The 27530-nt window shown below is 43.7% G+C and overlaps 1 protein-coding gene across 4 annotated transcripts in view; it reads right to left on the reverse strand.

The window, feature by feature from the left end:
- C10H1orf21 (chromosome 10 C1orf21 homolog) overlaps window positions 1–27530 on the reverse strand; it is a 196568-nt gene that overhangs the window by 75284 nt on the left and 93754 nt on the right. For all 4 annotated transcript variants that reach the window (XM_075988221.1, XM_075988223.1, XM_075988222.1 and 1 more), the window contains exon 3: window positions 10056–10150. In XM_075988221.1, the coding sequence (XP_075844336.1) occupies window positions 10056–10150 (95 nt within the window). The remainder of the gene's footprint in view (window positions 1–10055; window positions 10151–27530) is intronic.

Here is a 27530-nt window from a genome sequence, read left to right on the forward strand (position 1 = left end):
TGAGCCATCGCTCCAGCCCCTGAGACCTCCACTTGGAACATGCTCTACCACATCAGTATCTGATTGTGGGGCTTCCTAATTGCATGGCACTCCTTGAATTTCTGTGTAAAAAAAAAAACAAATTAACAAGTTAAAACAACAGGGTTAAACACCGGTCCCTCTGAGCTGAATCTTGAGTCTTTCTCGTTTCTTGTCAAGAACTGAGATGTTACCAAGAGCTTTAACCCTGTGAAGATCCTCCCTCTTTAAAAATAGAAATTTTACTTTTGAAAAAGGAAAAGGTCATTTGTAACGTAAGCATTCTTTCCAAGTGTGAAGAGAGAGATAAACCTGGTGAACCGACGCTCCCCGCGTGGCTCCGAGTGAGGCACTGCCATTAGAAAGCCCAGTGGATGAAGATGCCTTCAAAAGGAGAGATAAGACACGGAAGACTGTTGAGTTCAAAGCTGACTTTAATTAGCCAGGCCACTGGGGTAACAGAGATATGCCAACATTCATCTAATTAGCAGGCTCTTGGGACAAGAGCGCTGCCTAAAGATAGACACAGCTTTTCCTCATTAATATGTGACGGCAAATCTAGTAAAACAAGCAGTGTCATTCGCTAGAAACTCTCTGGAATTTGTGCTTTCTCATATTTCATATGCAATATAGGCTAATCTAAACCTGAAGGTCTGGAGCTAAGGTGCGGAACCTTCCCCTTTAAAACCACCAAGTCAACACTGACCACCATCTCACAATTCTCAGAAGACTAAGCAACGATTAATATGGACTATAATACACTATCTATGTTACATTCACAGAGTAAAGCTGGAATTAGAAACCTAATTTTTAGGATTCTATGGGCCGTGTCCAACAAAACAGTGTAAACTGTGATTCACAAGCACACGAGTGCCCGGAATTTTTCTAGAAAGTTTTGAAGGTGTATGCTGTAGATGGGAATCCAGAAATAGAGACCGAGTAAGAACCACTACTTTTTACTACAAAATCACTGTGTTGTTTACAAAGAACATGTAACTTAGTCCTCAAAATAACGCAGACCTGTGACAATCGTTCCTGTTATAGATGAAGGGGGCAAGGGTTGTAGAGTTTGCTGAGTTAGAAGGAAGGTTAGTGTTTTTCTCAGGCTCAAGTCTGAGACTTCATGGACAACAGGACTCTTTGTTTCCTGGGGTAGAGTGTGCTATGGGCACCTAAGGGGTAGACAGTGTGCTGTGGGCACTTAAGGGGTAGACAGTGTGCTGTGGGTACCTAAGGGGTAGACAGTGTGCTGTGGGCACCTAAGGGGTAGACAGTGTGCTGTGGGCACCTAAGGAATAGACAGTGTGCTGTGGGTACCTAAAGTTTACAAGAGTATTTCTTTCCAAGACATCAAAAGGAAATTCTAGTCCCTAATAATCCCAAGTAAAAAGCCCAGGTAACCTAGAGTTAGCAATATACATTGTTGACTCATAAAATTTCCCACTGCTTGACAGCTTATTCATTTTCATCACCGAGTACTATTCCATTGTATGGATATACCGTGGCTTGTCCGTTCATCTACCAAGGCATCCTTGTTTCTTCCAGTTTTCGGTGCTTGTGAATGGAACCGCTAACGGGAGTCACGTGGTTTCTGTATGGTCACAGGTTTTTCAATCGATTCGGAGAGGAGCCTAAAAGCACGGTTGCTGGACATATGGAGAGACTATATTTAGACTTGTAAGAATCTATTTTTGCTTGGGAATGTTATATTTCTATGCATGCGAGGTCTAAAACCATAAACGGTTCTCGGGGGACTTGTATTTATTTTTGTTCACTTCTATCTTTTGCCAAGTGTGTTTTAAAGTAATTCAAAAGCAAGTAGTGTATTTATGAGCAATGAAAAGTTAATTCGGGAAGCACAGTTAAACACCAGGAGTGAACGCGTGGCACGTGCTACATGTTGGCTCACTCCCTCTCCCTGGCTGGCCAACGGGGATCGTGGATAATGAGCTTGAGCATCATGGGGACTAAGGCATCATCACTGCGGAGCACCAGCAAGAGCCCACCTTCCCTTTTCTGTCTATAGCTGACCTTTTTACGTTAGCATGCCACAGACTCCAGAGAAGTAAGGAGCCCCTGGATAGCATCCGGGAGACCCGGAACCACGTCAGTCCTGCAGTGCAGAGTTCTAATACTGAGCCTTCTGCTTGGTTCCTGGGACTAATCCTTTCTTCATATGCCAGTTCCCTCCTGCAGAATACCATCTCATGTCTGTGCTAAGTTCCCTTAACCATAAAGAAAAATCCATCAAGGAAGTATTGATCTTGGATTAACCAAGTCCCTAAATTACTGGGTTAGGAGAAGTTTGTCCACAGATGAAAATCTGTTAGGTAACCACCCACTCAGACACAAAGCAGAAAACCAAGACAGCTCATTGAGTTTGGAAAGATATTGTCACTATCAACTGTTTTATTTTCAAAAAAGGGGGGAAATCTGGCATCAACTATCATACAGAACACTGAGTAAATAAATTAAATTAGCTTTATTATGCACGTGAGGCAGGCGGTTAGAGCAATATTTTCATGTCTATTATAATACTGACAGGCTAGGCAATACACCCTCCTGCTTTTAAAGGAGATAGATGAATATTTTATTCCTTGTTTATCCAAAATGACACGAACAGAATTTTGCCTTGAAGATGGTGTCTGTCTAGTTCTACTTAAACACTGGGGTCACAGTAGGAAAGGAGACCAGAAATCTAAATCTAAGCATTGCTGTGTCTACTCTATCATATCATGGGCTAATCCAGAGACTGTCCACTACTGGGCAGGAGGAGACCGAGAACAGATTCGTCTAAGACCATTCAAGGAAAGCATCTTGAAAAGCAATCACTCCGCTAACAATGCATGGGAACAGGAAGTCATCAACACCCTGCATCTTTAACTTCGACCAGTAGGATCCGCCCTGTTTAATCTGTAGATACAAACGCTGCAGCAGACTACACAGGGTGACTACCAGTAAATCAGGAACTAATGTGCCACCAAGGGATAAAAGTTAAAAACATAAAACTAGTTGATATGTCAACTAGTTACAATAACTCCCTAACATACGCCATCAGCCTCCGAAGTCACTGGTCATCCCTGCCAAGTTTCCACGATGGCCTCACACTTTCCCTTCTGCTCAACATCTTTCCAGTCTCCTTTGCTAATGACAAGCTGGCCTCGTTCCGGCCCTGCTACAAAGCTGGCCCACTATGATTCTTCTAGGACCCCAAGTGAGGACCTACCATTCCTTGCTGGTTCTCCCCAGCCTTCCCAAGGTCTCTCCAAGAGGCTCCTGCACTCGTTGGCTGTGCACATCTGTCACCCTGTAAGTTGCCTCAGAGTTACCACCTGACCTTGTCAAGCCTTCTGTTCCCTGAGTGCCTAACTGATGGGCAGAACTGAGTTTGCTGAGACAGGATTTATGCAAGAGACAGACGTTCTGGGATCCAAACACTTAACTCACTCTCACCTTGTTGATGCTATGATGTATGGGAGACAGAAAATGCGACCTGAGATAGGATTTCAGTCAGGTTCTTCTATGCCTTCCCTTTGGTACGGTCTTGCTTTGTTTCAGCAACCATATGTGAGAAATTAGGGTTTGGCTCAGTGGTACAGCACCTGCCTTATATGTGAGGGGCTCTGGGCCCAATACCCAGCACCCCCTATTCCCCAGCAACATTTGAGTCATTGATTTCTGTGTACGATGTGTGTAATGATGTGTTTAACTGGCCCTTTGCTTCCTGGAAGCAAATAATAAATAATAAACCATGATAATAACTCTTTCTTCAAGGGTGATGGGTAAAATGCTTACTTAGAACCTACCTTTGTTTCTACCATAAAATACCAATAACAGCCATGGATCCAGGTGACTGTTTAACCAGGCATGGCAGTGATGGCGTGTGCTGGTCTGTACGGTACAGAACACCTGTGAGTGCTGTCTGAATCCCATAACATGTTGTTCCCAAATGAGGAGCCAGGCTTCTGCTAATCACCGGCCACTCAGAAGGCTGAGTCAGCAAACCCCTCCTCCTTAGAGACTAAACTCTCCCTCTGTGCTACTGGAGAACAAATGACTACAGTGCCAGTAGAACCCCTAAGAGCTTGAATGTGTTTGGCAGGGGACAGGAAATCTCCCCAAATCGATGAAGAGGTACTGTTCTTGTAGCTATTCCTTCTATGCAAACCGAGTGGGAGAGATGCATGCCAACACCCTCTACTCACACTCCCCGGAAGAACTTCAGGCTGATATCAACCCATATGACGAGGGAGGAAGAGGATTCCTCATCCTTAGAACACTTAGACTCTATATGCACTTGGGCTACGTCTAAAGCCAAAGCAATAACTACATTGCAGGAAAGTATGTATCTTGTCGTTATAGTTTAAGTGTGAGATCTCCTCCACAGGTTCATGTGTCTGAACACACATACACCCTTAACTGGTGGTGCTGTTCTGGAAGGCTGGACCTTGTGAGATGGGAGTACTGTTGAAGGAAGGAAGTCACTGCTTCTGGTTGCATCAAGAATGCAGGAGTCTCAGTGGGACCCTCCTTTCACCATGGAACTGCCCAGGGTCTTCCTCTCCGTGATGGAATTATCCCCACACACTGGGAGCCAGGATGAACTGTCCCTCTCTTGCTGTTGCCTCTTCTTGGGTATTTGGTCACATCAAGACAGGTCACTAATTTCTTCGTGTAATTAAGATACCAAGCATGTCTTCCTTTACTTTGTTGCAGGAATTTTTCAGTCTCTTTTGGTCCCTAAACCAGAAAACAAGTCCCTCCAAGGTCAGACCTCCATCCCAACAAGTCAGCTAGGCCCCAACCTGGAGAAAATCCAAGCTGCAACTGGAGCAGAGATGCTCCATACAGTTTCCCACTTCTCTGCTAGGGCCATCTTTGTCAGTTCACTTACCTCATGCTAAAAAGTACTAGCCATGTTTCAATGGCTTGGGAAAATGAGACAATTCAAAGTCACAGTGTTTTTGCTTTATTTTGGTTTCTAAAAAGAATGATCTAAACTTTCATTTGAGGACAAGCGGTCAAAGATAGTCATCTCTAGATCAGCAGGCCAAACTTGAAACAGAAGTCAATTTGCTATTGTATTAGCTGCTCCACGGGCCACAAAGGTAAATACAGGGCTACAAGTTACACAAACGCAGTCCACAAAGACTTCTGCATTGCTAATGATGAGAACATCTCTATGGGGGTGTTTATCTGATTAGAACAAACACTGTGTTAGCACCTGAAAGTTGACAACCTCCATTCACATGCCCTTTATTGCTTCCAGAGTGATTTGGTGTCTGTGGTCTTGAGTACTAAGCTTTCCTATTGATCTAAATCACCCAGTGGAATCACAGATGTTTCCAGCTGCTCCTCACATCAGTACTTTGTGGAACAGGAGCCCTCTTGCCCGGGGCACTTTCTTACTTTACCAGCTAGATGTCACCGCTCCTAAGCCTCTCATGTGTTTCTAGTGCACTGTGTCTTGTCAACGATATTTCCTAATTTCAAGTCTTTTCTGCAATCAAATGACCTGATGTTTTTGGGAAATTTAATGCATTAGGGGTATGTTTGGAAACTCACAGACTTAAGAGGGGTGTGTGTGGTGGTGCATAAAACTCAATTGCACTTCAGCTTCCCTGGTGAAGCCGTTAGAGCATTTCATTATAAAAGCTCTGTTCCTTGACTGTGCTCAGGAACTGGTGATTTAAGATATGGTATTTTGTTTTGGTTTTTAATTGTCTTTGTCTTATCTTTATGTGCACGGGTACATTCTGTGTGTGGATATGTGCACATGAGTACAGTTTCTCAAGGAGCCAGAAGAGGGCATGGGGTTCGTTGGAGCTGTAGTTACGACTGGTTTTGAGCTGCTTGACACTATTGCTGGAGCCAAGCTTAGGGACCTCTTCCAAATATACTAAACTCTCTTATCTAACCACTGAGTCATCTATCCAGCACCATAGAGACGTGTTTTAAATCATCCTTCAATGCTAAGGACAAGACAGACATCAAAAGCTCATGCTGTGTATCACTGGAGAGAAAAGGATCTTCTTATTTCAACAAAGATATCTTGAAAGAGTGAATGCAAATAAACAAAACACATGTAAATCTAGGAAGCGCATACCCAAAACAAGCTAAATAAACACATTGGCATGAAATGATTTAACAGCTCTTGGGGGAGGATGTCCTCAGAACGGCAAGTGTTAATTAAAGCAAACCAGACAATGTTTTATTAAACAGTGAGCAGGGCTTCCAAACCATACACGGAATGTTCCTTGTTAAGACAGAAGCAGAGGCGAAGGGCTGGGTACTGCCAAGTATAGAGGAATACACGTTTAAATTATTTACATGCAATATGATGAACTTCCATAGCATAAGACTTAATCAATCTCATGTCTCTTTCTGGCTGACTTCTAGCCCTCCCCACATGAACTGTATCTACCCAAGACAATGAGAAAAATGCCATGGTCCTACTTAAGATTCTCAAGTAGTCAAAACTCGAAATTTGTTATTTTACCTCCTTTGAATAAATGAATTTTTAAATCAAAGTTTAAATAACAAAAATCTCCCTTGAACAGATAATTAATTCTTTCTCATCTGCTCCGAAGTAACACAACTCCATTAACAAAAGTGAAAGAACAGCAGCCAGTAACAGCATGTTCTTTGCCAGGAACCACACCAATCTTATGTAATTTGTGCAACTTCTCACTAAAGTGAGTTTCCCGATTGTGCCCATTCTGCAATCAGCTAGCTGAACTCTGTGTGCCGCTAGCCTGGAACACATCTATCATAGCTTTCTGAAATGTCTATGAGGTTTTCCATCTACATGGAGATTTGTGGGAAAACACAGAGCTTCGCTGTTTGGGGTTCATTTCTAAATATTTGAAATGGCATCACGGTATACAGAGCAATGCTGAAACTGGCGTGATTTTCCTCGTAACAGCTCCAACTCATTCTTTCTAATTGCTGCTGTGACGTAACTACTCTTCTCCTACTTACAGGAAGAAAATTCCTTGTTCAATTTCTTTTTAACCAATAAAAACAGTCCTATAGGTGAACGTCTTGTGCAAGCTTCCCTGTGCACCTGGAGAGCTGCCCACTGCACACTGGCTGTGGCAGCGCTGGTCCATGGACAGACATGTGGAAGCGCTGGTCCATGGATAGACATGTTTAAACTTTCACAGACACCAACCACCACACTGTCCTCTGAGAGAGATGCTTATTATTGGTACATGAACACGTATTTCCCTACAACTATGCCAAAGTCGGATATTATCAAGCTTCAAGGTTTTGCCAATCTTACAGGTGAAAAATGGTATCATATTTTAATTTGTATTTTCCTAATTAAAGTACATCATATCATAGGTGATAACACCCCTACTGGTAGTTAAGAAGTCACTGAGTCAAAGCAGGGGCCATATAAAATGTATACGTACACTAAACATATTATTTTATTTTAAAATACCAAGATGCACATTTCTTTGCCCATCCTTTGTTACCAGAACATGGCTTCTCCTTTTTGTGAGGGACAGCGAGAGAGGACCTCTTTCACTACCCTTGTCCTCAAAGCACAGCTGTGATTCCTGCTTGGGTTCTTAAGTGAAGTGAGAAAGGAAAGACCTTGTAAGGGTCCGAATGCAGAAGTCAATTAAACAGTGAGCTTTTAATAACCTGCCTTTATCAGGACTTTTCAAAGCGGTCCATTTAAATTCAACAGCTCTCTCCATGCTGGTATTTCGCTGGTTTGCGTATTATTTAACTAAATTACATAATTACAATGACATTCAACCAGCACAAACCGGTTTGAAAACCAGCACACCTCTGGCTCTTGGAAACACAAAATCAAATGAAATAAAAAGCACAAGTATTTTTAGAGAGCAGCCGGCCAGAGAGCCAGGCAAGCATGGCTGGGGGGGACAGTACCCTTCCGAAACACACAGAAAACTGGTGTCTCTGAGAGAGTGTGCAGTCCAAGCGATGGAGAACAACTTCTGTATGATGACGACCTCGTACAGTTTACTGTAAGCCTGTTTATTTATCTATACTTCTAACAGATCAATCCCTTTTCTTGTTTATTTAGAGGTATATTTTATGTATCTGAGATAGGAGTCCTTTCACTGTTTATGATCACAAATGTTTTCCTCCGGGCTCTTACTTATCCTTTACCTATGTCTTGCCCTTATCTACTACTTATGTCTTCTCCTTATCGACTACCTATGTCTTGTCCTTATCTACTACTTGGGTCTCCTTATCGACTACCTATGTCTCGTCCTTATCTGCTACTATGTCTTCTCCTTATCTACTACCTATGTCTGGCAACTATTCTGTTTTACAAAAGTATTTCACTTTGATGTCAGGAAAGAAAATTCCTTCTTTACAGATTTTGTTATCTTTGCCTTCATTAAGCAAGGGTCCCTTTGCAAAGACCTCAAATAGTTAAAAGAAAAGTGGACTATGTAGATGTAAACAATGATAGAAATCAGAATATACTTCTATATGGATTCATCAATCATGGAGAACTTAAGCATCTCCTGAGCAACGACTGGGTACATATACTGCTGAGACCAGACACTGACTTAGAAACTAACATAACGGAAACCACTTTTCCCTCTGGAAAGCAGCCTGCTCAATCAGAATCAAAGACATCCTTCTCCTCCCCATTCCCATGCAAAAGTATGCACGCTGGAAAACTGCCATTGGAGTATGGACCCTGACATCTGGCCAAGTAAAGGAGCGGGGGTTGGTATACCTGTCACACCAATCAGTCAGCATGACCAGAAGTCTCTCTCTCCAAGTGTCTAGTGCCAATTCTGACCACAGAGTTAACTAGGAATCTATCAGAAGAGTCAAGGAATTCAAGGACAACAGGAGCGAGCAGGGCGGTGCAGGGGGAGGGGGATTGTGTTGGCCTCAGCAGAATGAACAGTGAGGGCAACTCAGTCTCCAGCTTCCTCAGAATCCCAAGAGACAAGCACCATCTAGCAGAGGCACAAAGGGGAAGCCAAGGACAGGCCGTCCCAGGCAAGCGTCCTTCCACTGAAGAGCCCTTCACCTTCACTATTTAAGACATTAAATTATTCACTGACATTTTACTATTTAGGGCTGTTGTTCACATGTGTAGAGAGAATGATGTAAACAAACAAAAACATCAACAACGAAACAAAAAACAAAGCCTCTAATATCCACTAGAAAACGACAGCCACAGTCGTTAATACTGTGCCAATCTCTGTGCTGCAGGAGAAGTCACAAAAGTGAGAACAAAACATGCATTAGAAAAAATGTCAGTGAGACGGAAATACTTAATGCTACACAACATTCTAAAAAATACATCCACTCAACAATATAAGCAAATAATCTACATATAAAATATATGCAAAATATAAACAAACCCATTTGGTACTAATGCAACTGAATAAACGTACTTTCTTAATTATTTTAACCTCTTAAAAGTCAATTAAGATGATAAGTGCCTAAATATTTCATAGAGGTGGGTTGCTGGGGAAGAACGTGCACAGTGATTTGTAACAGAGGAAGAAGCTCTCTAACTTCCTATATTACAATTCCCACAGGAACTCAGATGTGCGACGCCTTTAAAATCATGAATGTGAAGAACAGGATCTTTGGATGGAGACCGACTTTAAAAGCATGTGGTTTTCCTTTGAAAGGCAACCTCTTCATTACACATTTTGAATAACGAAACGCTACTATTCATCCTGACCTGAATCTGTGTTGGGGGTGGGATCCACCTCCAGTACATCTCAATCCTACATCAAGCTTCTTTGTGTTTTTTTTTTTAATTCCCTTCAACTTGACTTTTAGAAACATTAATAATTTTTCTGTGTTTCCCTGGAGCATTTCTTATCAGGATTAAAAAGGGACCTATTCTGAGACAAACAGGATACAGGGTAATAGTGCCGCTTCCAGGCAAGCTAAGAATAGCTACAGCGTTTTCAAGAAATCTTGTCCCAGGGTGTGAGCCTCAGCTCAATGTGCGACGCAGGTTTTCTTCCAATTGTCACCACAAGTCATTGATGACAGAGAACTTCAGTTCTTACCAGGTTTTCTTGGTTCCTGGCTGCTATTTTCTGCTCCTCTTCTGCTCCATTTTTCATGTATTTGACCTCTTCCACGGGTTTGATTCTATACTCATCTGAATGACAAAAAAAGGGGGGGGGGAATTTACTACAATGCAGAAAAGTGTCAGCAAAGCCAAAGCCGTGCACTAGACCCTTGACCTTGTAGCCCTTACATGTGGCTCGTCTGGGACAATCTCAAAGAAGCATGCATGGGCATCTTGGGTCCCTCTGAGTAGGTGTCCTGCCTTGTCTGCACCGCAGACCTTATCCCGTGAGCAAACACTAGATAAGAAGGAGGCTCTTCCACTGGTGGAAGTCTCTAGAATCCAGACATTGGAAAGCACCACACATCAGGAGACTGGGGAGAATGTCTTCCTTCATTCCTAGAGACCATCTGTCCCGAGTGCCTATAGCAGCAATTCCAGTTCTATGTTTGCAGCACCTTAGTTTTTCCCCTTTTGAGCAATACGGTATTGTTTATGATTATAGAGTTGTACTGATGAACAAATAAAACCAACTGGAAGTTGAAATTTTTCTTTCTTAGGGTTCTTACATTAAATTCAAACAGTTTGCATGTGTGGGCAACTTGGGTCCCTTTCAGTAGGTGCTCGGCTACTACTATGTAGCCTTTAACCTCTCTAAATTTCCACGCACTGAGGCAAAAGACCAACTAGCTCGAAATGGGCCAGTGAGGCCCCAAGGCTGTATAGCACAGAAGATTGGAGATGGAACCTAGACTTGTCAACAAGACAACACGGATCTCAATGTCAACATCCATCGTGGGACAAATCTGGGAAAGACGGCAGCCAATGTTCTCCCGTAGGACAGAGATTTGGCGGTGACAAGAATGACATTTCCACCAGATTCCTGTCAACAGGAAATGTCTTGGTACATGAAGTTCAAAAACAGGTGTGATTTTGACTCATCTTTGGCCCAACTTGTGAAGGGAGAAAAAAAAATCACAGAAATTATGGAATTAGAAAATTTCATCAGCAAACTGCTTTGAAAATGGATGAACTCAGCTCTAAGAAAGCCAGCTGTCTGTTACTAAGAAGGCTTGTATTTCCGGCTAAGAGGTCGTAACATACTTTCCTACTGACTGAGTACAATGAGTATATTCCTTCAAATGTCTTGTTCTAGTATTTATAATACAACTGTCTAATGTGGTTGTACTTTCTCCATCCTGCCTCTAACACAGTATTTCTGAAAACTAGCTATAGTAACACTCAAGACAGTGTGCTAGTCAAATGCTTCTCTCCTCCTTAAGAAGCTAATGGATTTGCATATCTGTGTATAAGAAGACCCAATGTTTGTGACTAGGCCATCTGTGTTTTTCCCCCCTTGCCAATTCAAGGTAGATATAGGTTCTATTCATTTTTCTTTATTCTTGTGTTGTGGAATGTTCCTTCACACTGTGTGAAGAGGTGCACTGTGGCCGGTTTAATAAAAAGCTAATTGACAATGTTAGGCGGGAGGTGTAGGTGGGACTTCTGGACAGAGAGAGCTCTGGGAAGAAGAAAGGAGGAGTCACCAGTCAGATGTGTTATAACCAGGAGGAGCATAGTGGAGAAGGGGTGGCAAACGAGTGTGTGGAAGAACGTAAACGTAAAAATAGAGGGGAACTTCAGTTATAAGAGCAAGTTAGAAACCAGCCTAAAGCTAAGGCTGGGCTGTTGCTATTAATAAGTCTCCATGCCGTTTTTTTTGGGGGGGGGGTGGGGGGGGTGAGCTGGCAGTGCAAAGAGAAACCTGCCTACATTTCTAATGTATGTTTGTGCATGAGTATGGTGTGTATGTATGTTCTGGGTTCATGTGCATACATGTGAAAGCCAGAGGCCAATTTCTGTTGTCTTCCTGTATCTCTCATTGTTTTAGACAAGGTCTCCTGCAGACTGAGCTTGATGATTCAGTCAGACCAGCAAGTCCCAGGGTCACCCCATCTCTGCTTCCCTAGCAGTGCAATTACAGGGTGAACCCTCTCACCTGGCTTTTTATACCAGTGCGAGGATTTGAACCCAGACCAGCGCTTTACCATCTGAGTCATTTCCCCAGCCCCATTTCTACTTCTTTCTAAAGAAACGTGAGAGACTTGAATACAATTACAGTAATGAGCCTTTCGGGAACCCCAAATCTAGAATTACCAAGTTAATAGATGGATCTGAATCGTCAACTACAAAGTAGAAGTATTTCACAGCCCTTTATGATGACCCATGTGCTCATACAACCCCAGAACACAGGAGACTGAGACAGGAAGGTCTTGACTTTGAGGCCAGGCTAGGCTACATTGTAAGTTTGAGGCTAGTCTGGGATGCACAGTAACACTATTTCAAAATAAAAGAACAAACAAGAGAATACCATACTCTGATTTGATGCTCAGATAAAAAAGGAAATTAATAATACTAACATATTAAGTACCGGTTACTCATAAGTTGTGAAACAATTGCTAATTTTAAAAGAATAGATATAATTATGTCCCTGGTATAATAATACAGAGATCAAAATACAGGTAAAAACACAGAAACTTAAAAATGGGCTGCCCAACTTTAGTTTGAGGCATTACTGTTTATAAATCAAGGCACAATGACATAATGCTACAGTTTAACTAAACATATGCACACTTAGTTGAGCCTTCAGCTATAAATATAACATCTCACAACCTGGATCGTGATAATCTGGATTCTATGACATTCTACCCAGGACCCCAAACCTCACGTAATCACACCTCATTACAGAACATGAGCAGAGACTTCTGAAAGAGCAGACAGCCCTCTGCACACTGCCCAGCACAGGTACCCCCGAGAAAGGGCCGCCCTTCTTCTCCTGCCCACTTCCCTCTCCCATCTCGGCCACCATACAACAGTGAAATCACACTCTGAGCAGCGTGGTAAAGTGAACATTCAGTCTTTATTTTCTCAGCTCTCCAGGGATCACAAATGAATTGAAAGTAATAGATAAACTATTAATATTTTTCTCCAATGAGATGGAAAAGCTCCTGATGACTTTCAACACAGCATTACTTCAAACTCGGGCTTTTTCTTTTCCTTGCCTTTCTTTTCTATTCCTTTCTTATCTTTTCATGGAGACTGAATCCAGATCAATTTAGACAGCAGATAGCTTTGCCGGTGTCGTTAGCATCCTTGCTGTCTGGTCAGGGCATTGTCAGGACAATACAATGTGACTGAGTACATAGAATGAGCAAACAACCACCTAAGAGTACAAGCCTCGCCTATCAACACTACCTCTACAACACACAATGTAAAAATCTATTCTAGCATAAAGCAGGAAGACCTCCAAGAAGCCAAATTTCTTTAAAACAATACTTAATAAAATAAAATAAAAAGGCCTGCCAGTTTTGTGAAGCCTGGTGCCTGAAATGAAGATGGAGTCCATCTGGAGACAGATGATCCAGCAGTGAAGATGCCACGCATTTCCACAGAGATGTGGCCGGCAGGAAAGTCTTCAGGCCTCAGGGTAGGTGAGCCCGGCATTCTGGGTTACAGCAGTGAGACAGTCACAACTGAAATCTATTTCCTTTGGTCAGTGGCACAGGGGAATTAATTTGTGGCCTCAATCTCCTTTTATCAGAACCCCACACTGTGGACAGCCACCGCTACAAGCCAGAGAGTCCTGAGAGCGGAATCATGAGGCCACTAGGCGGAGAGCAGAAGCCGGGCTGTCTTCCTGTGCACACCTGATCCATCTTTCCTGTCGTTCTGTTGTCTTGTCAGGTGCCTCATTAAATGCAAGTCGGGAAGCTGACTATTCCCTAGTAAATAGTTTCGGGCTTCCAGTCAAAACAGATCTGTGATGGGATTTTTAGCATCTTATTCAAGGCAACAGCAGAGGGGTGGGGTTTGTGGGTAGCAGCCAATGATGAAAATGAGAATTGGGTGTCTAAGTAGGTTCAGGTTTTCACTGTCTTGGAAAGTAGCTACCGTAAGAGCCCTTAATAGCTAGAGAGCTTTAGAGTTTCCTCTTCAGTCTAGCAAGCTTGCGAAACTTCTGACTTTTAATAATCCTGGAACTAGAAAAGCACCCATATCCTTCTAGTTGATTAAAGTCGGGGTGTTAACGGTTTTTTTTTGGAGATGTTAATTTATTTTTATTTTATATGTATGGGTATTTTGTCTGCAAGTATGTCTTTGTACCACATTAATTCTATGAGTGGCCTCTGAAGCAGAAGAGGGTGTCAGGTCCCCTAGGACTGGAGTCACAGAGAGCTGTGAGCCGCTGTGTGGGTGCTGGGAATGGAACTTGGGTCCTCTGATCTCTCTAGTCCCAAACCCAGGGTCTTAAAAATATTGTTCTTACTATTAAGGAACCTTTAGCAAGAATATCTATAAACCTTGGGAGACAGCAGTGAGTGTGTGACGGACAGCAACTCAGAAGGGATAATCTACAGCGGAAGAGAACATCCAGGGTCACAAGCACAGACTATCCTAGCTAAAGACCCCCAGTCGGCAGGTAGCTCACAGCTGCCTTTAACGCTACTTCCAGTGGAGCTGATGACTCTTTCTAGTTTCTGCGGGCACTCACACACATGGGATACACACACACACATACACAAAAATAAAAATAAATAAATCTTTAAAAAATACAAAAAGAAAAGAAGGGTTGATCCTTCCTTATGGCTCTAGTGACTGTCAATCATCAGGGATGTAATTTGAAAGCACAAAGATGTGCAGAATGGGAGTCAAGCTAACCTTTTCTAACAAGGAGACCTGAAACTAAACAACAGTACCACACACACACACACACACACACACACACACACACACGCACACACGCACATGTGCGCAGGCACCAATGGTCTGCACTTAAAAAAGCACATGTCTGCACACAAAATACAGAAGAGATGGTTTTCTTTTCAGCTTCCTCCCTCGAAGCCGCTTTAACTTAACAGAACTGAGCCAGGCCACGAATTGTTCAGAAACCCTCACAGTAGGTCTTCGGAGGAGACATGAAGCATTTCCTCTCCTGGTCCTGGGCAGAAGGTTGGAGCTGAGCCAATAGCATAAGCAGGCAAAAAGGATGTTTGATGTCAAACAGCCTCTTCTTCAAATGCCTTCCTTGACTCTGTCACTCTGCAAGCCTCCAGTGTGCTGTTTCCCACCCCTGCCCTGCCCGCCACTGCGGCATTCCACTAAAGGCCATTCCTCAAACTTCCTTTCCTGCAAGCCGAAGAAGGATCTTTAATTGGTGCATTCAAAAGTATGCACCACAAAGGGAGAAGCTGAGGCTAGATGTGTGCTAAGAACAGGAGTGGAGGAAGTCAAGGATAAACCAGTCCTACTTGGCCTTATCTCTTGGGGACTCTACTGAGCCTCCTGAATCCTGGGTCACTGCTTTTAATTAAATTTGAATTTTGTTTTTATTAGGTACATCATACTCTCTCCCTTTCTTCTTTTTGTCTTCCTCTTCACTGCCCATTCCCTCCCACTTCATTTTGTACACACTTATAAACAGTGGAGCTGGAACCCAGATATTTCTTCTGTCATTGTGTTTTTAAACTTATCTCTCTTATCATCCTATTTTCTGCAATTTAACAACATTGTGTTCTTCTTTTTGTTGCTATACTTCAGTGAGTGACATCCATTGGACTACAGATGTTTAACTGCAGAGGTATTAAAGTGCACAGAATAGTGAAGGTTTTGATTATGTCAGCATATCTAAGTTCACTCTTACTCATTCCTCATTTGGAAAACACCTATCAATATAAACTACATTCTGGGTTCTGTGATAAGTGATGCAGGGGAGATGGGGAAGTGGATGTAGAAGGTGCCCTAGGAAAATAGCTGTGTGTGTGTGTGGGGGGGGGGGGGATTGGTGTGGGACCATGGTCTGTATTCTGTCAATTATATTTTAAATAAACTCTGATTGGCCAGTAGCCAGGCAGGAAATATAGGTGAGACCACCAGATAGGAAGTAGAGGTGGGTCAAGGAGAATAGGAGAATTCTGGGAGGAGGAAGCCCATTCCTCTGCAGTCCTGGCCCAGACACAGAAGAAGCAAGATGTGACTGCCTCGCTGAAAAAGATACCAAGCCATGTGGCTAACATATACTAGAATAATGAGCTAATATAAGTTATAAGAGTTAACAAGAAGCCTGAACTAATGGGTCAATCAGTTTATAGTTACTACAGACCTCTGTGTGATTTCTTTGGTGACTTAATGACTGTGGAAACCAGGCAGGACAGAAATCCTGACAACAGGAAATGACACATGACTCCTGCTCTGAGAACTGTCTCCTGTTTGGGTATCTCACTGCCACTGTTCACCAAGTGGACCCTAAATTTGCATGAAATAGACTCAACTGGAGAACTCCCCAACTGCCCTCAAGTCCTGAGTCAGGCAGTTCCTAGCTGTGACTTCTGTAATTGTACTTGCATAAGGTGATCTCATCAGTTCAGATACGATAGTTATTATTGAAAATTTTCTAGGGTAGTTATACATGGCCTGCTCCCAAGAAAATCCCTAACACAGGACTTCAGCACTGTCATAGAAAGATTTTTTTTTTGCCAGAGTTTATATCATATAATCCTGATAAATAAAACTACTTTCAAAATGAAAGCATTTAAGTTTTAATGATTTAAAAATCTCAGTTGTTCAAAAGTAACAAGGAGAATTGCTTTTGGACATAAGCTTTGTAGAGATTGGACATGGAAGTCTACTAGGGAAAGTACAGATTGTTCGTATTTATAGATGCCTATTAAGATACCACATAACCTAAGTATGTGACTGTCACTAAGATACAAACCCCTTGTGCCGTTCCCGTGTTTATTCAATAATGAAACCTAATGCTTGTTTATACTTAAATAAAAAGTAAGTAAAATTCCTCGTAGTGGTAATAATGGCCCTAATTTCATGGAACATTGGCTGGGTTGTTATATGGCAGAGTTTCAGATATGGGCCTATAACAGAATTTATACATGTGAATATGTTTTATATAAAACCTAGAATAAATACAAACACTGACATTCTTTCTCAGGCGAACTATGGAGCAATGACAGACAAATATGAAAAGACACTGCTCCAGCGCCACACATGTCCTTCTTTGTATGTAAGACTGCTAACCCCACCACTACCTGGAGCGCCAGAAACACGAGCTGGTTTTCTAATCCGTTTTGGCTGTTCCATCTGCAGCTGCTTCCTCCACCAACCTCACTCACAAATTTATAGGATGCCTGTCTGGTAGGGGAGTGCATGCCATCTAGGGTGAGCTGACGTTCTCTGAAGCGGATGCCCCTACAAACCATGTAGAACGCTGTGATTGTAGTGAGACAGAGTGCCGCAAAACCACCACGGGTCCTCTCAATAAACTCGATCCTCTGCTGTATCCGACCGCATAGCTTTGTCATTATTAGGTAACACCATTTGAGATGTCATTATTGCATCATGGACCATTCGCTTCTATCAACTCTAAAAGGGTAGCATCTGAGAGACTCCTTCCCCTGCCTGCTCTAACAAGCCTCCTTATGTCCCCATCAGTGAATTTGTCAAACATTGAGGAGTGGCTTTGTTTTGTTCTGCGCCTGAAGAAGTTCAAGCATCCTCTGCTCCAGTGGAAAATATCACTCAGGGTAACTTGATCCTTGCGCCACAGTCACTCACTCTCATTTGCTTCAGAATAATCTCTTACTCTTTCGGGAACAGGCACTGTATTTTGAGTCAACACTAGACATTCTGCTTAACTAGCGTGGCTACCTTCTATTTTGGTAACAGTAGGTGTGTGTGTGTGTGTGTTTGTGTGTGTGTGTGTGTATGCACACCTTCTGTGTATGTCTGTGAAGAACCAGAACCTAATGACTGTGTCCGTCTCACTCAATTCTTTCCACTGGCTCCTGACTTAAGTGAACTTCTGGTAGAGGAAAGACTCTCAGATAATCCTGACAGAATGCAGAGAAATGTTTGTCTCATTTGTCTAGATATTAGGCGCAGATGGGCTACTGAGATCTGTGGTACAGACTGAGCAGGGTAAGGAGGCTGACCCCAGGAACCAGGCTAGTCTGCATGGCACCTGAGCTGCAGGGCTAAAGAGAAGAAAACAGACAGATGTAAGGAGAAGCAGGAAGCCCTAAATAGGCTGGTCTAGAGGGAAAGCTGCAGGGCATTCAAGAGAAGAATGAGTTTTGAGGTAGTTCAAAAGAAGAATGGGAACAGCCAATGGCAGAAATTCATGGAGGAATAAGTTTCAATGTGTGGTTCATGAATGAGATGGCTTTTCAGGTCTTAGGGGTCATTCAGCAAAAGTTTAAATAGTCTTTCAATGGTGTCAGGTGTTCCTTTAATATGTCTCTGGACTGACGCTGGCATGCAGCAGCCTGGCTTTACCTGGGTTATAGAACTATTAAAAAGACCTCGGCAGCCGCGAAGTCATTATTAGAAAGAACGGGAAGAAAATGGATGGAGTCATTTTCGGCTGAAGCAATTCCCTGATACAAGCAGTGTGATTGGACTTTTAAAATGGGAAAACACATCCAAACGATACTTCATGGTCAAATAATACAATCCTTTGCTGTTGAAAAGCATTCCCTGCTTGCCCTCACCCGTGAGTCTTGGAAATGAGTGGAGGCAATGCTGGAGTATGAGGGAGGCCTGCCGGCTCCACCCTTCCCTCTGACAAGTCTGTACTCTCCCCACAGGGACGGCACCCTCATAAGACAGAAGTCACCTCCAGTTTTCCTTGTTCTCCTTCAGGATGCTCTGGGGGGGGGGGGGTTGGCTGTGGTTTACTTAATCCCATCTTAATCATCTGTCTCCTGCTCCCGTCTCCACCCTTTCTGCTTGGCCATCTACTGCCCCATCTTCCAAGATTCATCTTCTCTCAACTGCTCCCCAGTCCGCAGAGGTCAAGCCAACCAGCCCTGATCAACTTCACACAATCGTCATTCCATCTATGAAGATGTGTCTGCGTACATCTGTATACAAATACTGTATCTTGCTATGGGACACTTTTCCCTCCTGTAAGACTGTAGAGCACAGCACACTTTTTGCTGAGTACCCTAAAGACTCCTGAAGCTGTTGGGGTGGGGAGAGACCAGCAACACACCTCTCCGGGAGCACCACCCCCAACCAAGGAATACATTCCGATCAAACCGACAAAGAGTGTCTGAAAATCCCCTTTCACGCTTCGATTGAATGCAAGGAAGCACAACTGGGCTCCGAGAGCAGAAGGGACGCTCGCCTCGGGTGTGCGCACTGCTGAGACCTGGACACTCACGTAAGCCCATCATCGCCATCTCTAGTTCTGCCCTCAGCCAGAAACAAATGGAAACGTGCGCAAACATCAACATAGGAGAGTTCTGGCCCTACTAACCGCTCAGCCTGGCTCGATACACTTTCTAAATGCTCAGGTGTCTTGGTCATCCCACACTGTGAAGCTTCAGAGGATGCCACTGGTTCGGGGGACGGTGGGGGGAGCTTGTTGGTGCAAACTTCTACCATTCCCACCCTCATGAAGAAAGCCATGGAGAAGGGAGCTATGATGAAGTCCAGGCTTAACCATTCTTCACACGAACCCTAAATCTGCCCTGGGGTCCCCATCTGCACTGACAACGCTCGTTCAGACCCCTCCCTAGACTGATGGGGTACAGTGCTAAACCATTCATCTGCTCTCAGTCTCCCACAAACACACCCCTGAGTCTCACTGCATGGCCCTGGCTGGCCTAGAACTCACTCACTATGTCGACTGGGCTGGCCTCAACTCCCAGAGAGACACCCGCTTGTCTCTGTACCGGAGAGCAGAGATTGAAGGCAGACTGTATTACGCCCACTCTCTGCAGCCCATTCCCCACACAACAGCCAGGACAGTGCTTTTTAAAAACTTCTTTATAATTGTCTTGATTAACATACCATGCTTGCAAATGTTTACAAGTGTTTTTCCTGTATATTTGCACTGTGTGATGATCAAATCAGGGTTATCCGTCCATTTTAAACACCATTTATTTGGGGTAAAAACATTTAAATATCCGTTATCCAACTTATCTGAAACACATTATTATTGACTATAGTCACCCTGTCATACCAGAATACCAGACTTTCCTTCTGACTGTGACATTACACCCACTGACACATCCCTTTCTACCCTACATAATTCTTTAAGCTTTAACACAAAGTCAGACTTTATCCATTGGAAACCCTCTCCTTAGCGTTTCTACCTCATGTAAAACAGAATCCCACATCTTTGTCTTGGCTACTGGGCCTGGCTGCCCCTCCTTATCTATCACCTGGCCACCAGGGTCTCAGGCTTCCTTCCTGGAACACAGCAGGAAGTCCTTCACTTCTGCTCAGGGGCTAACTCCTTGACTTTTCCTGACCAATGAATATAAACAAGCTATCCTGTCATCTGTTGATACCCTTTCTCTCTCTGTGTGGCCCTGGTCCCTGTCTGACCATGCACATCTGTATTTCCAGCCAATGCCTGGCTCATCTCCGATGGTGTGGGCAAAACAGCTAGCCATTGTCGAATTACATCTTTTATCTGCTAGCAAAAGCCAGGCTATCATTTAATAATATTTGCGCAGTTAGTATTTCTTAAATGCGCAATCCTGATTTTCAGAGTTTGGTTAGAACTAAAAGCACACTGTTTTTTCTCTTAAACGTTGGCACTCTAACAGCTGCACCAAGGAAACGTGGTAAGGCAGAGAAGGAGAGTCATTCTATCAAGATATAAAGGCTGTGAAGTAAAGACACTGCTCGAAGGGAGGTAATCAGAAGTAAAAGATTAATGGAAAAATACTGCCACACAGATGACATAATAAATGCAAGGGTGCTTGGTACATTGAAACTAAACTCATACTCATATATAATTTGAGAATTTCTTCTGTGGTTACATATCAAGATCACTAGTGATATTTATTTACTAAAGCTTAGATATCCATGGCTGGAAGGGAATTCAAATGTAATTTAGTTTGTTTTGAATGTGGTTTTCAAAATGGAAATGCAATGTGGTCTAGATAGAGATTTGAACCTGTGTGGCTTTGCTTGCAGCTTGTGGGAATTGTTCAGTCTGGAAGATGTGCTTTCTATAGTCTATAGATTTGCTATTTCTACTCTGCCCTTACTTTTATAGTTTATGTGTATGCGCAACACCTGAGTGCAGTGCCCGAAGAGGCCAGAAGAGGGCACTGCATCCACTGGAATGGGAGTCTCAGGCACTTGTGGGCCACTTTATGTGGGTGCTGGGAATGGAGATCCTATGCAAAGGAAGCAAGTACTCTCAACTACTGAGTTCTCTCTCTGTCCCCACTTTATTTCTTAATGATCATATATAAAAGCTTATGAAAATTTAGATATTCATATTCACTATATCTTCAAACGTGGGATATGAGTTAAAAGGAAGTAGACTGCAAAAGTTATGTTTGTCCCTCTTAGTCTTCATCCCTCACAGGGGCCCCTTCCCTGCTTATGGCCTTTTTGGCTAAGCTTTTATTCTGAAAAACCTTAAGAATATTCAAAGATACTTTCTATCCACGTTTAAACAGTAACTGTTAGTTACATGTTAGCAGACATGTATATACATACTACAACTGTGACACTAATTATCTGGTGCACACATTTTCATTTGGCCCAAGGAGTTCAAGAGCCAGGCAGAGCCCAACATGCAGGCGCGACTCTAGCAATCAACTTCCAACCACAGGTACCTTTGGCTCTTCCTTGGGATCAAACTGCCTAGAGTCCCACAGCCAGAGTTGGCTCAGGAGGAAATTACAATAAGAGGCTGTGTATTCAGAGCCTCGATGGCGCTGTCATCTGAAGAGTCACAAGTCAGCTCTAGGAACAGGAGCGGGGCAACGCAGCTATTCCTGGAGCTAGGTTTTTCTCTAGGCAGGGGGCCTCACTCATCTCAGTTTACTCTTCTCCCTACTGCTAGCGCAGCAGACACTGCGGTTTCCCAGCCCAGGTAGCTCACCTGTTATACCATAATACTTCTGTGTGCATTATTCCTGACGACTTTGGAGACTGCCAAGTCCAAGATCAGTGTGCCAGCAGACGTCTGGTGAAGCCTGCTTTCTCACAAACGGTTCCTTCTTCGGTGTCATACAGGGTGTACGACAGAGGCCTGCTGTCCTGGGACCCTCTGGTAAGGGTGCTGAGAGCATTCATGAGTGCTGCCTCTCATGACCTAACTGCCTCCCCAGAGACCTGCCTCTTAACATTAAACCAGGAGTTGGAATCTCATCATGTTAACTTGGAGAGGTGTTAAGAACGTTCAGAGCACAGCATCAGGGCACTGGTGGACACAGTCCTGGTGGATGACTGGTCCACAGGACACTTGCTGACCTTTAGTGCCAGCTTCTGATCTTCAGTTTCCTGCTGAGTGGTTTCTCACACTGGACATTTTCTCTGGTAAAAACAGTTTAAAGACTAAGGGGAATCTGTACCTTGGGTAGCCACTACCAGTAAGCGTGCATTGCCTTCTCATAGACAGCCATTCCCACGGAACACTCTTAACCTTGGAACTAGCCAATCAACACCCTTCACAGAGGATTATTAGTTTAGGAGCACTTAATTGGTTGGGGCAATTTCCCTCACAGTTTAGAACACTGTTATCAGAAACACAATTAAACCGTGACACTAATTTATGATCACAAACTGCTCAACTGAAAATGGTTCATAGCTGAAGAACACTGAGGGGAGGGCAGGGGGCTTAAAGCTAGTCTGCTACACCACACTCCTGCTGGCTGACGGAGGTGATGTCTCAAAAACACTTTGCATTATTGGCCTCTTCTGCTGTCCCATGGGAATGGACATACTACAGACATCACCCACCATGTCCCGATCTTCCCCTCTGCAGACAGGTGAAAATTCAGGGCTTACCCGCAGCAACGAAAGCAACTTAAATCGTAAGGCAGCAATAGTTCCCAAAGCTTGATGCATGTACAGCCATGCACGTGTGTGTGTGTTTGCACATGTGTATGGGTATGCATCCATGTGTCTATATGCATTTAGAGGTCAGAGGTCAATGTTAGGTATCTTTCTCAATCACTCTCCCCCTATTTCCTGAGACAGGGTATATCCCTGAATGTGGAGTTCACAGTTCTGACCACACTAGCAGCCAGTGAGTGCCCAGGGACCCACCTGTCTCTATTCTCCAGCACTATCCCTGGTCTGTGTGCGCATGCTGGCATTTCATCAGGTCACCTAGCTATCTAACCAGCTCCCTTGACAGTCTTCATGAGGAAGGTCTGCATGTAACATACAGTGCACAGACTGCATGCATCACTTCCTTGAAGACACCAGCCATTCACAAAAATACCCAAGTCAGGTCCAATCCCGCAGAAGACAAAGGGCATCCTGTCATATCGCGACTCTTCTGCTTCTGTCGTGGGTTAGCGATAATGCAGTTCTGGCAAACATGTGAGCCCCAACTCTAAAATAATTATTTCAGGGTCCATAGTAATCTGAGGTAAGGGTGACCATCTGAGAAATTAGCCTCCAATCTTCTAGCCTCTTTTTCTAGCATTTTCCAAACGTTTTCAGTGAATTTCCAGATCTGTAATATGATTCTGATATTGTCTGTGTGAGCTTTATAGTGTTTGGGGGGAAATTGTGTGAAATTCCCGAATACTTCAGGCTCCTTTCCTAATGTGAGATTTTCTAGCCGATTTCTTGCTGATTCGCACAGCTCCCCAGCCTCCTCTAGACACCGCTGTACGCACGGTCTCTGAGCCTTCCGCCTGTACTGTTGCCATGCCTCAGCCCCACCAGCTCTTTTGTTTGTTCATCTCTACACAAAGACTTTAATCACCCTCTGCATGTGTCCCCTCTGCTCCTATGAAGAGCCCCCCTCTGCAGTATCACCACAGGACACCGACACTTTACTCCAAGACAGCCATCTGTCACTCATTTATCAGTGCGTTGAAGGCAGAGATTAGGTTGGCCCATCTGTATGAGCCGTGATGCCTAGCATGGTCCAAAGCACGCAGAACAGCCAGCAAATGCTTTGTAGACTGACAAGACATACCGAGGTTTGAATGAAACACACACCAGGGATCAGACCCCATCTGTTTACCTGAGCAAACATGACTTCGCACAGATCCCCATGGCGCAAAGCTATTTCCAGTCACACTGTACTTTCCTTGGGGAGCAAATCTGCACTGCCAGAAAACCCAATGGAAGCCCTCTGGAGGGTGGAAACATTTAAATTAGACTTATCAGAATAAATAGTTGCAATGGATAATAAGTGTTAATTATAAATACAAAGAGGAAATTCACATCACCTGAAACTACTGTGAATGTTGATGGGAAACTCCTAAGTACCTTCTTTATGCACTGACACAGCATTTTACAGGCATCACAAACAGTACTTACAGTTGGGTATGGTATCATAGGCTTCTAATCCAAGCAAAGACAGAGGGTTGCCATGACTATGAGACCAACTGGGTAGATCAATGGGCTGTAGGCTAGCCTGGGCTACACTGTGAGGCTCAGAAACCTCCTGCCAGGCCTGATCACCTGGTCCAAGCTCAGGGCCTACACAGTAGAAGGGAAGAATGGACTCCCACAAGCTGTTCTCCGGCCTCCACACACGCACTGTGGCACACACTTCAATCAAACAAAAAGCACACAAATAAACAAGTAGATATAACTGGAAACAAAAACTCTTGGTGCACCTTTATAACTAAGACAAGCTGTGTAAAGGCGTCTCTTTCCCCTTCTCACTTTAGAACACGCGGAAGGATTGGTGCTACGCGCACATCCTGCTGATGAGGAAGACCTTTGGGCATTCAGGTGTGTACCACGTCTGCCTGTCTAGTGAGCCCCTGACAATGCTGCAGGAGCAAAAGGAACACTGTTTAAATCCCATATGTACACTGCTGTTCTGTGCTCAGAAAAACTGCTCTGGCTTGGCATTACTCATCAGAACAGGAGAAAGATGTCTATCCCTGCCCAGTGTGAGGGGGTAAAAACTGCTTTGCTTTGCTTTATTTTGGTGTGTGTTGTGGGGAGGAGGGGGTGAGGTTAGGGGTTATTTATGACTAAGCAGTAGGCCATTTTTCTGTCTGCTTTTATTGGACTTCTGTAAATTTTTCTTCTTTAAATTGCATGGTCACAAATTCAACCCAGTTTTCAATCAGCACGTTCTTTGCTTTTAGAATTCATGTTTGTTTTTTTTTATGTCTCACATTTACCTTATTTGTTTTGCAAATAATATTCATGGGTTGACAGTTGTCCTTTAACTTCCCTCGGAGTGGTTTGTTTAGTTACTCCACACAGAGAGTTTTAGGTTTTTATGCAGCCAAATTTACCCACTTGTTTTTATTGAGATCAGATTTCACAGCATTATATGGAAGCCATTTTGCAACCTAAGACTGTAATAACACTCGCTAGTATCTTTATAGCCCGGCTGGCCGGCCAATGAGTCCCAGTGTTCCTCCTCAGCACATGCCAGCACAGCTGGCACTCTGGGAAAGAAAGCAACTTTTCAAAACTTATTTTCATTCTTAGCTTCATGCATGCATGGAGTGGACTTTGTTCATTTCCATCCTTCATGATCCCCATCTCTCTCCGAAACACTTCTTCCCAGAAGGCTTGCTCCTTACTTCATGCCTTTTGTGTGTGTGTTTAATTAGGTGTCTGTATGAGCATACCTAGAAGGTTCTTACTGGGGCATGGGCAACGTACTAGTAGCTCCACCACTGAAGAAAGTGCCAATAGAATCGCAGGGAGTGGTGGGGGTCTCATAAGCTCCTCTCACTTCCATGGTGAGATGCTGACTGGCCCAATCATGCACACGGCTTGACTTGCGGAGTAAACACAGCTATGGTGAGCTCATGCATGCAGGCCCTGTCTACCCAGTGTCTTTTTGGAACGCATCTCCCCGTCTTCCAACTCCTGCATCCTGTTCACCCTCTCTTCTGTGATTTTTTCTCTGAGCCTTGGAGGGATGATACATATATTACTTTTTACGTGGGTCGTAAGAATGGAACCTTCTGCATGCTTGTATGATAAATGCCTTATGGACTGGGATGGTTTCTTTAGTTCCTGGTCTCTTATCTTACATTTAAATTGTTAGAGTCATCTGCAGGGCCAGTGAGATGACTCAGAGAGCAATGGCACCCGCAGCCAAGCCTGACAACCTGAGTTCTACTGCTGGGACCCATATGGCGGCACCGTGGAAGGAGAGAACCAACTCCGGCAAGTTGTCTTCTGGCTTCCACAAATACACCATAGCATGTGCGCGCGCGCGCACACACACACACACCACACACCACACACTAAGCAAATAAAACTGTAATAGAGTCATCTGGAAATTCCCAATATAAAAGTGAGGAATTCAAGGAATAATATCTTTTGAAAATAAAATGTGAACTGAAATAATACCTATTTTGTACATCGTTTTAAATTCTCCTTTAGTTCTGAATGCAGTTCTCCAGTGACAGCCACAGGCGGCATCAGTGTAGGCTTCCTCCTGGTCTCTCTACGGTGCTTCACTAAGAAAAATCCTTTCAGAAACATCCGTGGTCCACATGCACATGAAGAGCTGGAAAGTTACAGATTATGAGACACACATGTTTCATTTATGTCTGGCAATATGGACTGAAGTCCTCTGAAGGCTCATGTGTTGAAAGCTCGGCTAAGAGGTGGGGCCTGTGGAAGGTGGTTCGGCCGTGATCTATGGACTCATAATTTTTTTATTCATAATTCAATGAAACTATTGAGAGGTGGTGGCAACTATGGGGCAGGGCGTAGTCTGAGGAAGTAGGCTATTGGTCCTTCCTCATTTTCTCTTTGCTTCTTTGTTCTCATGAACGAGCAGCCTTCTCTGCCACACGCTTCCACTGCCATGACTGCAGCCAGCCAGCACCGCCTGAAACTGTGAGCCACAGTAAGTCCCTAGACCCTGCGCTCCCTCGTGTGCTGTCACAGCAATAAAAAGTCAATTCAATAAGTAAAGCACACACTTATCAAGCTGTATAGTGGGAGATTTTTAAAACCACACTTTCACAGACCTGTGTCATCTACCATCTTTATCATTTCTAAGTCACATCCTTCATCTCATTTCACACACACACACCACACACATACACCACACACACACCACACACATACACACACCATACATACACACACCATACCTACACACACACCACACACACACCACACACACCACACACACACCATACACACACACCACACACACCACACACACACCATACACACACCACACACACCACACACACACACACACACACACACCATACACACACAGACAGAAGTCAAGACTGAAAGGGATCAAACCATTATAACACAAATATTTAGAAATCTCAAACAAAAGATAAGGATCAACCCGCTATTGGAACAGTTGCTCAAATTGGATCAATCTGACATCTGTAAGAAAATGATAAGGAGTCTCCCAAGTTTAATCGCAGAGGACCGACCGACAACTTTCAGAAGTTACAGCTGCACACAGAAGAGGCTGCCAACAGGATGACGGGGACCAGCAGTTGGC

The sequence above is a fragment of the Microtus pennsylvanicus genome, chromosome 10 (assembly GCF_037038515.1).
Source record: "Microtus pennsylvanicus isolate mMicPen1 chromosome 10, mMicPen1.hap1, whole genome shotgun sequence".
Lineage (NCBI taxonomy): Eukaryota > Metazoa > Chordata > Mammalia > Rodentia > Cricetidae > Microtus > Microtus pennsylvanicus.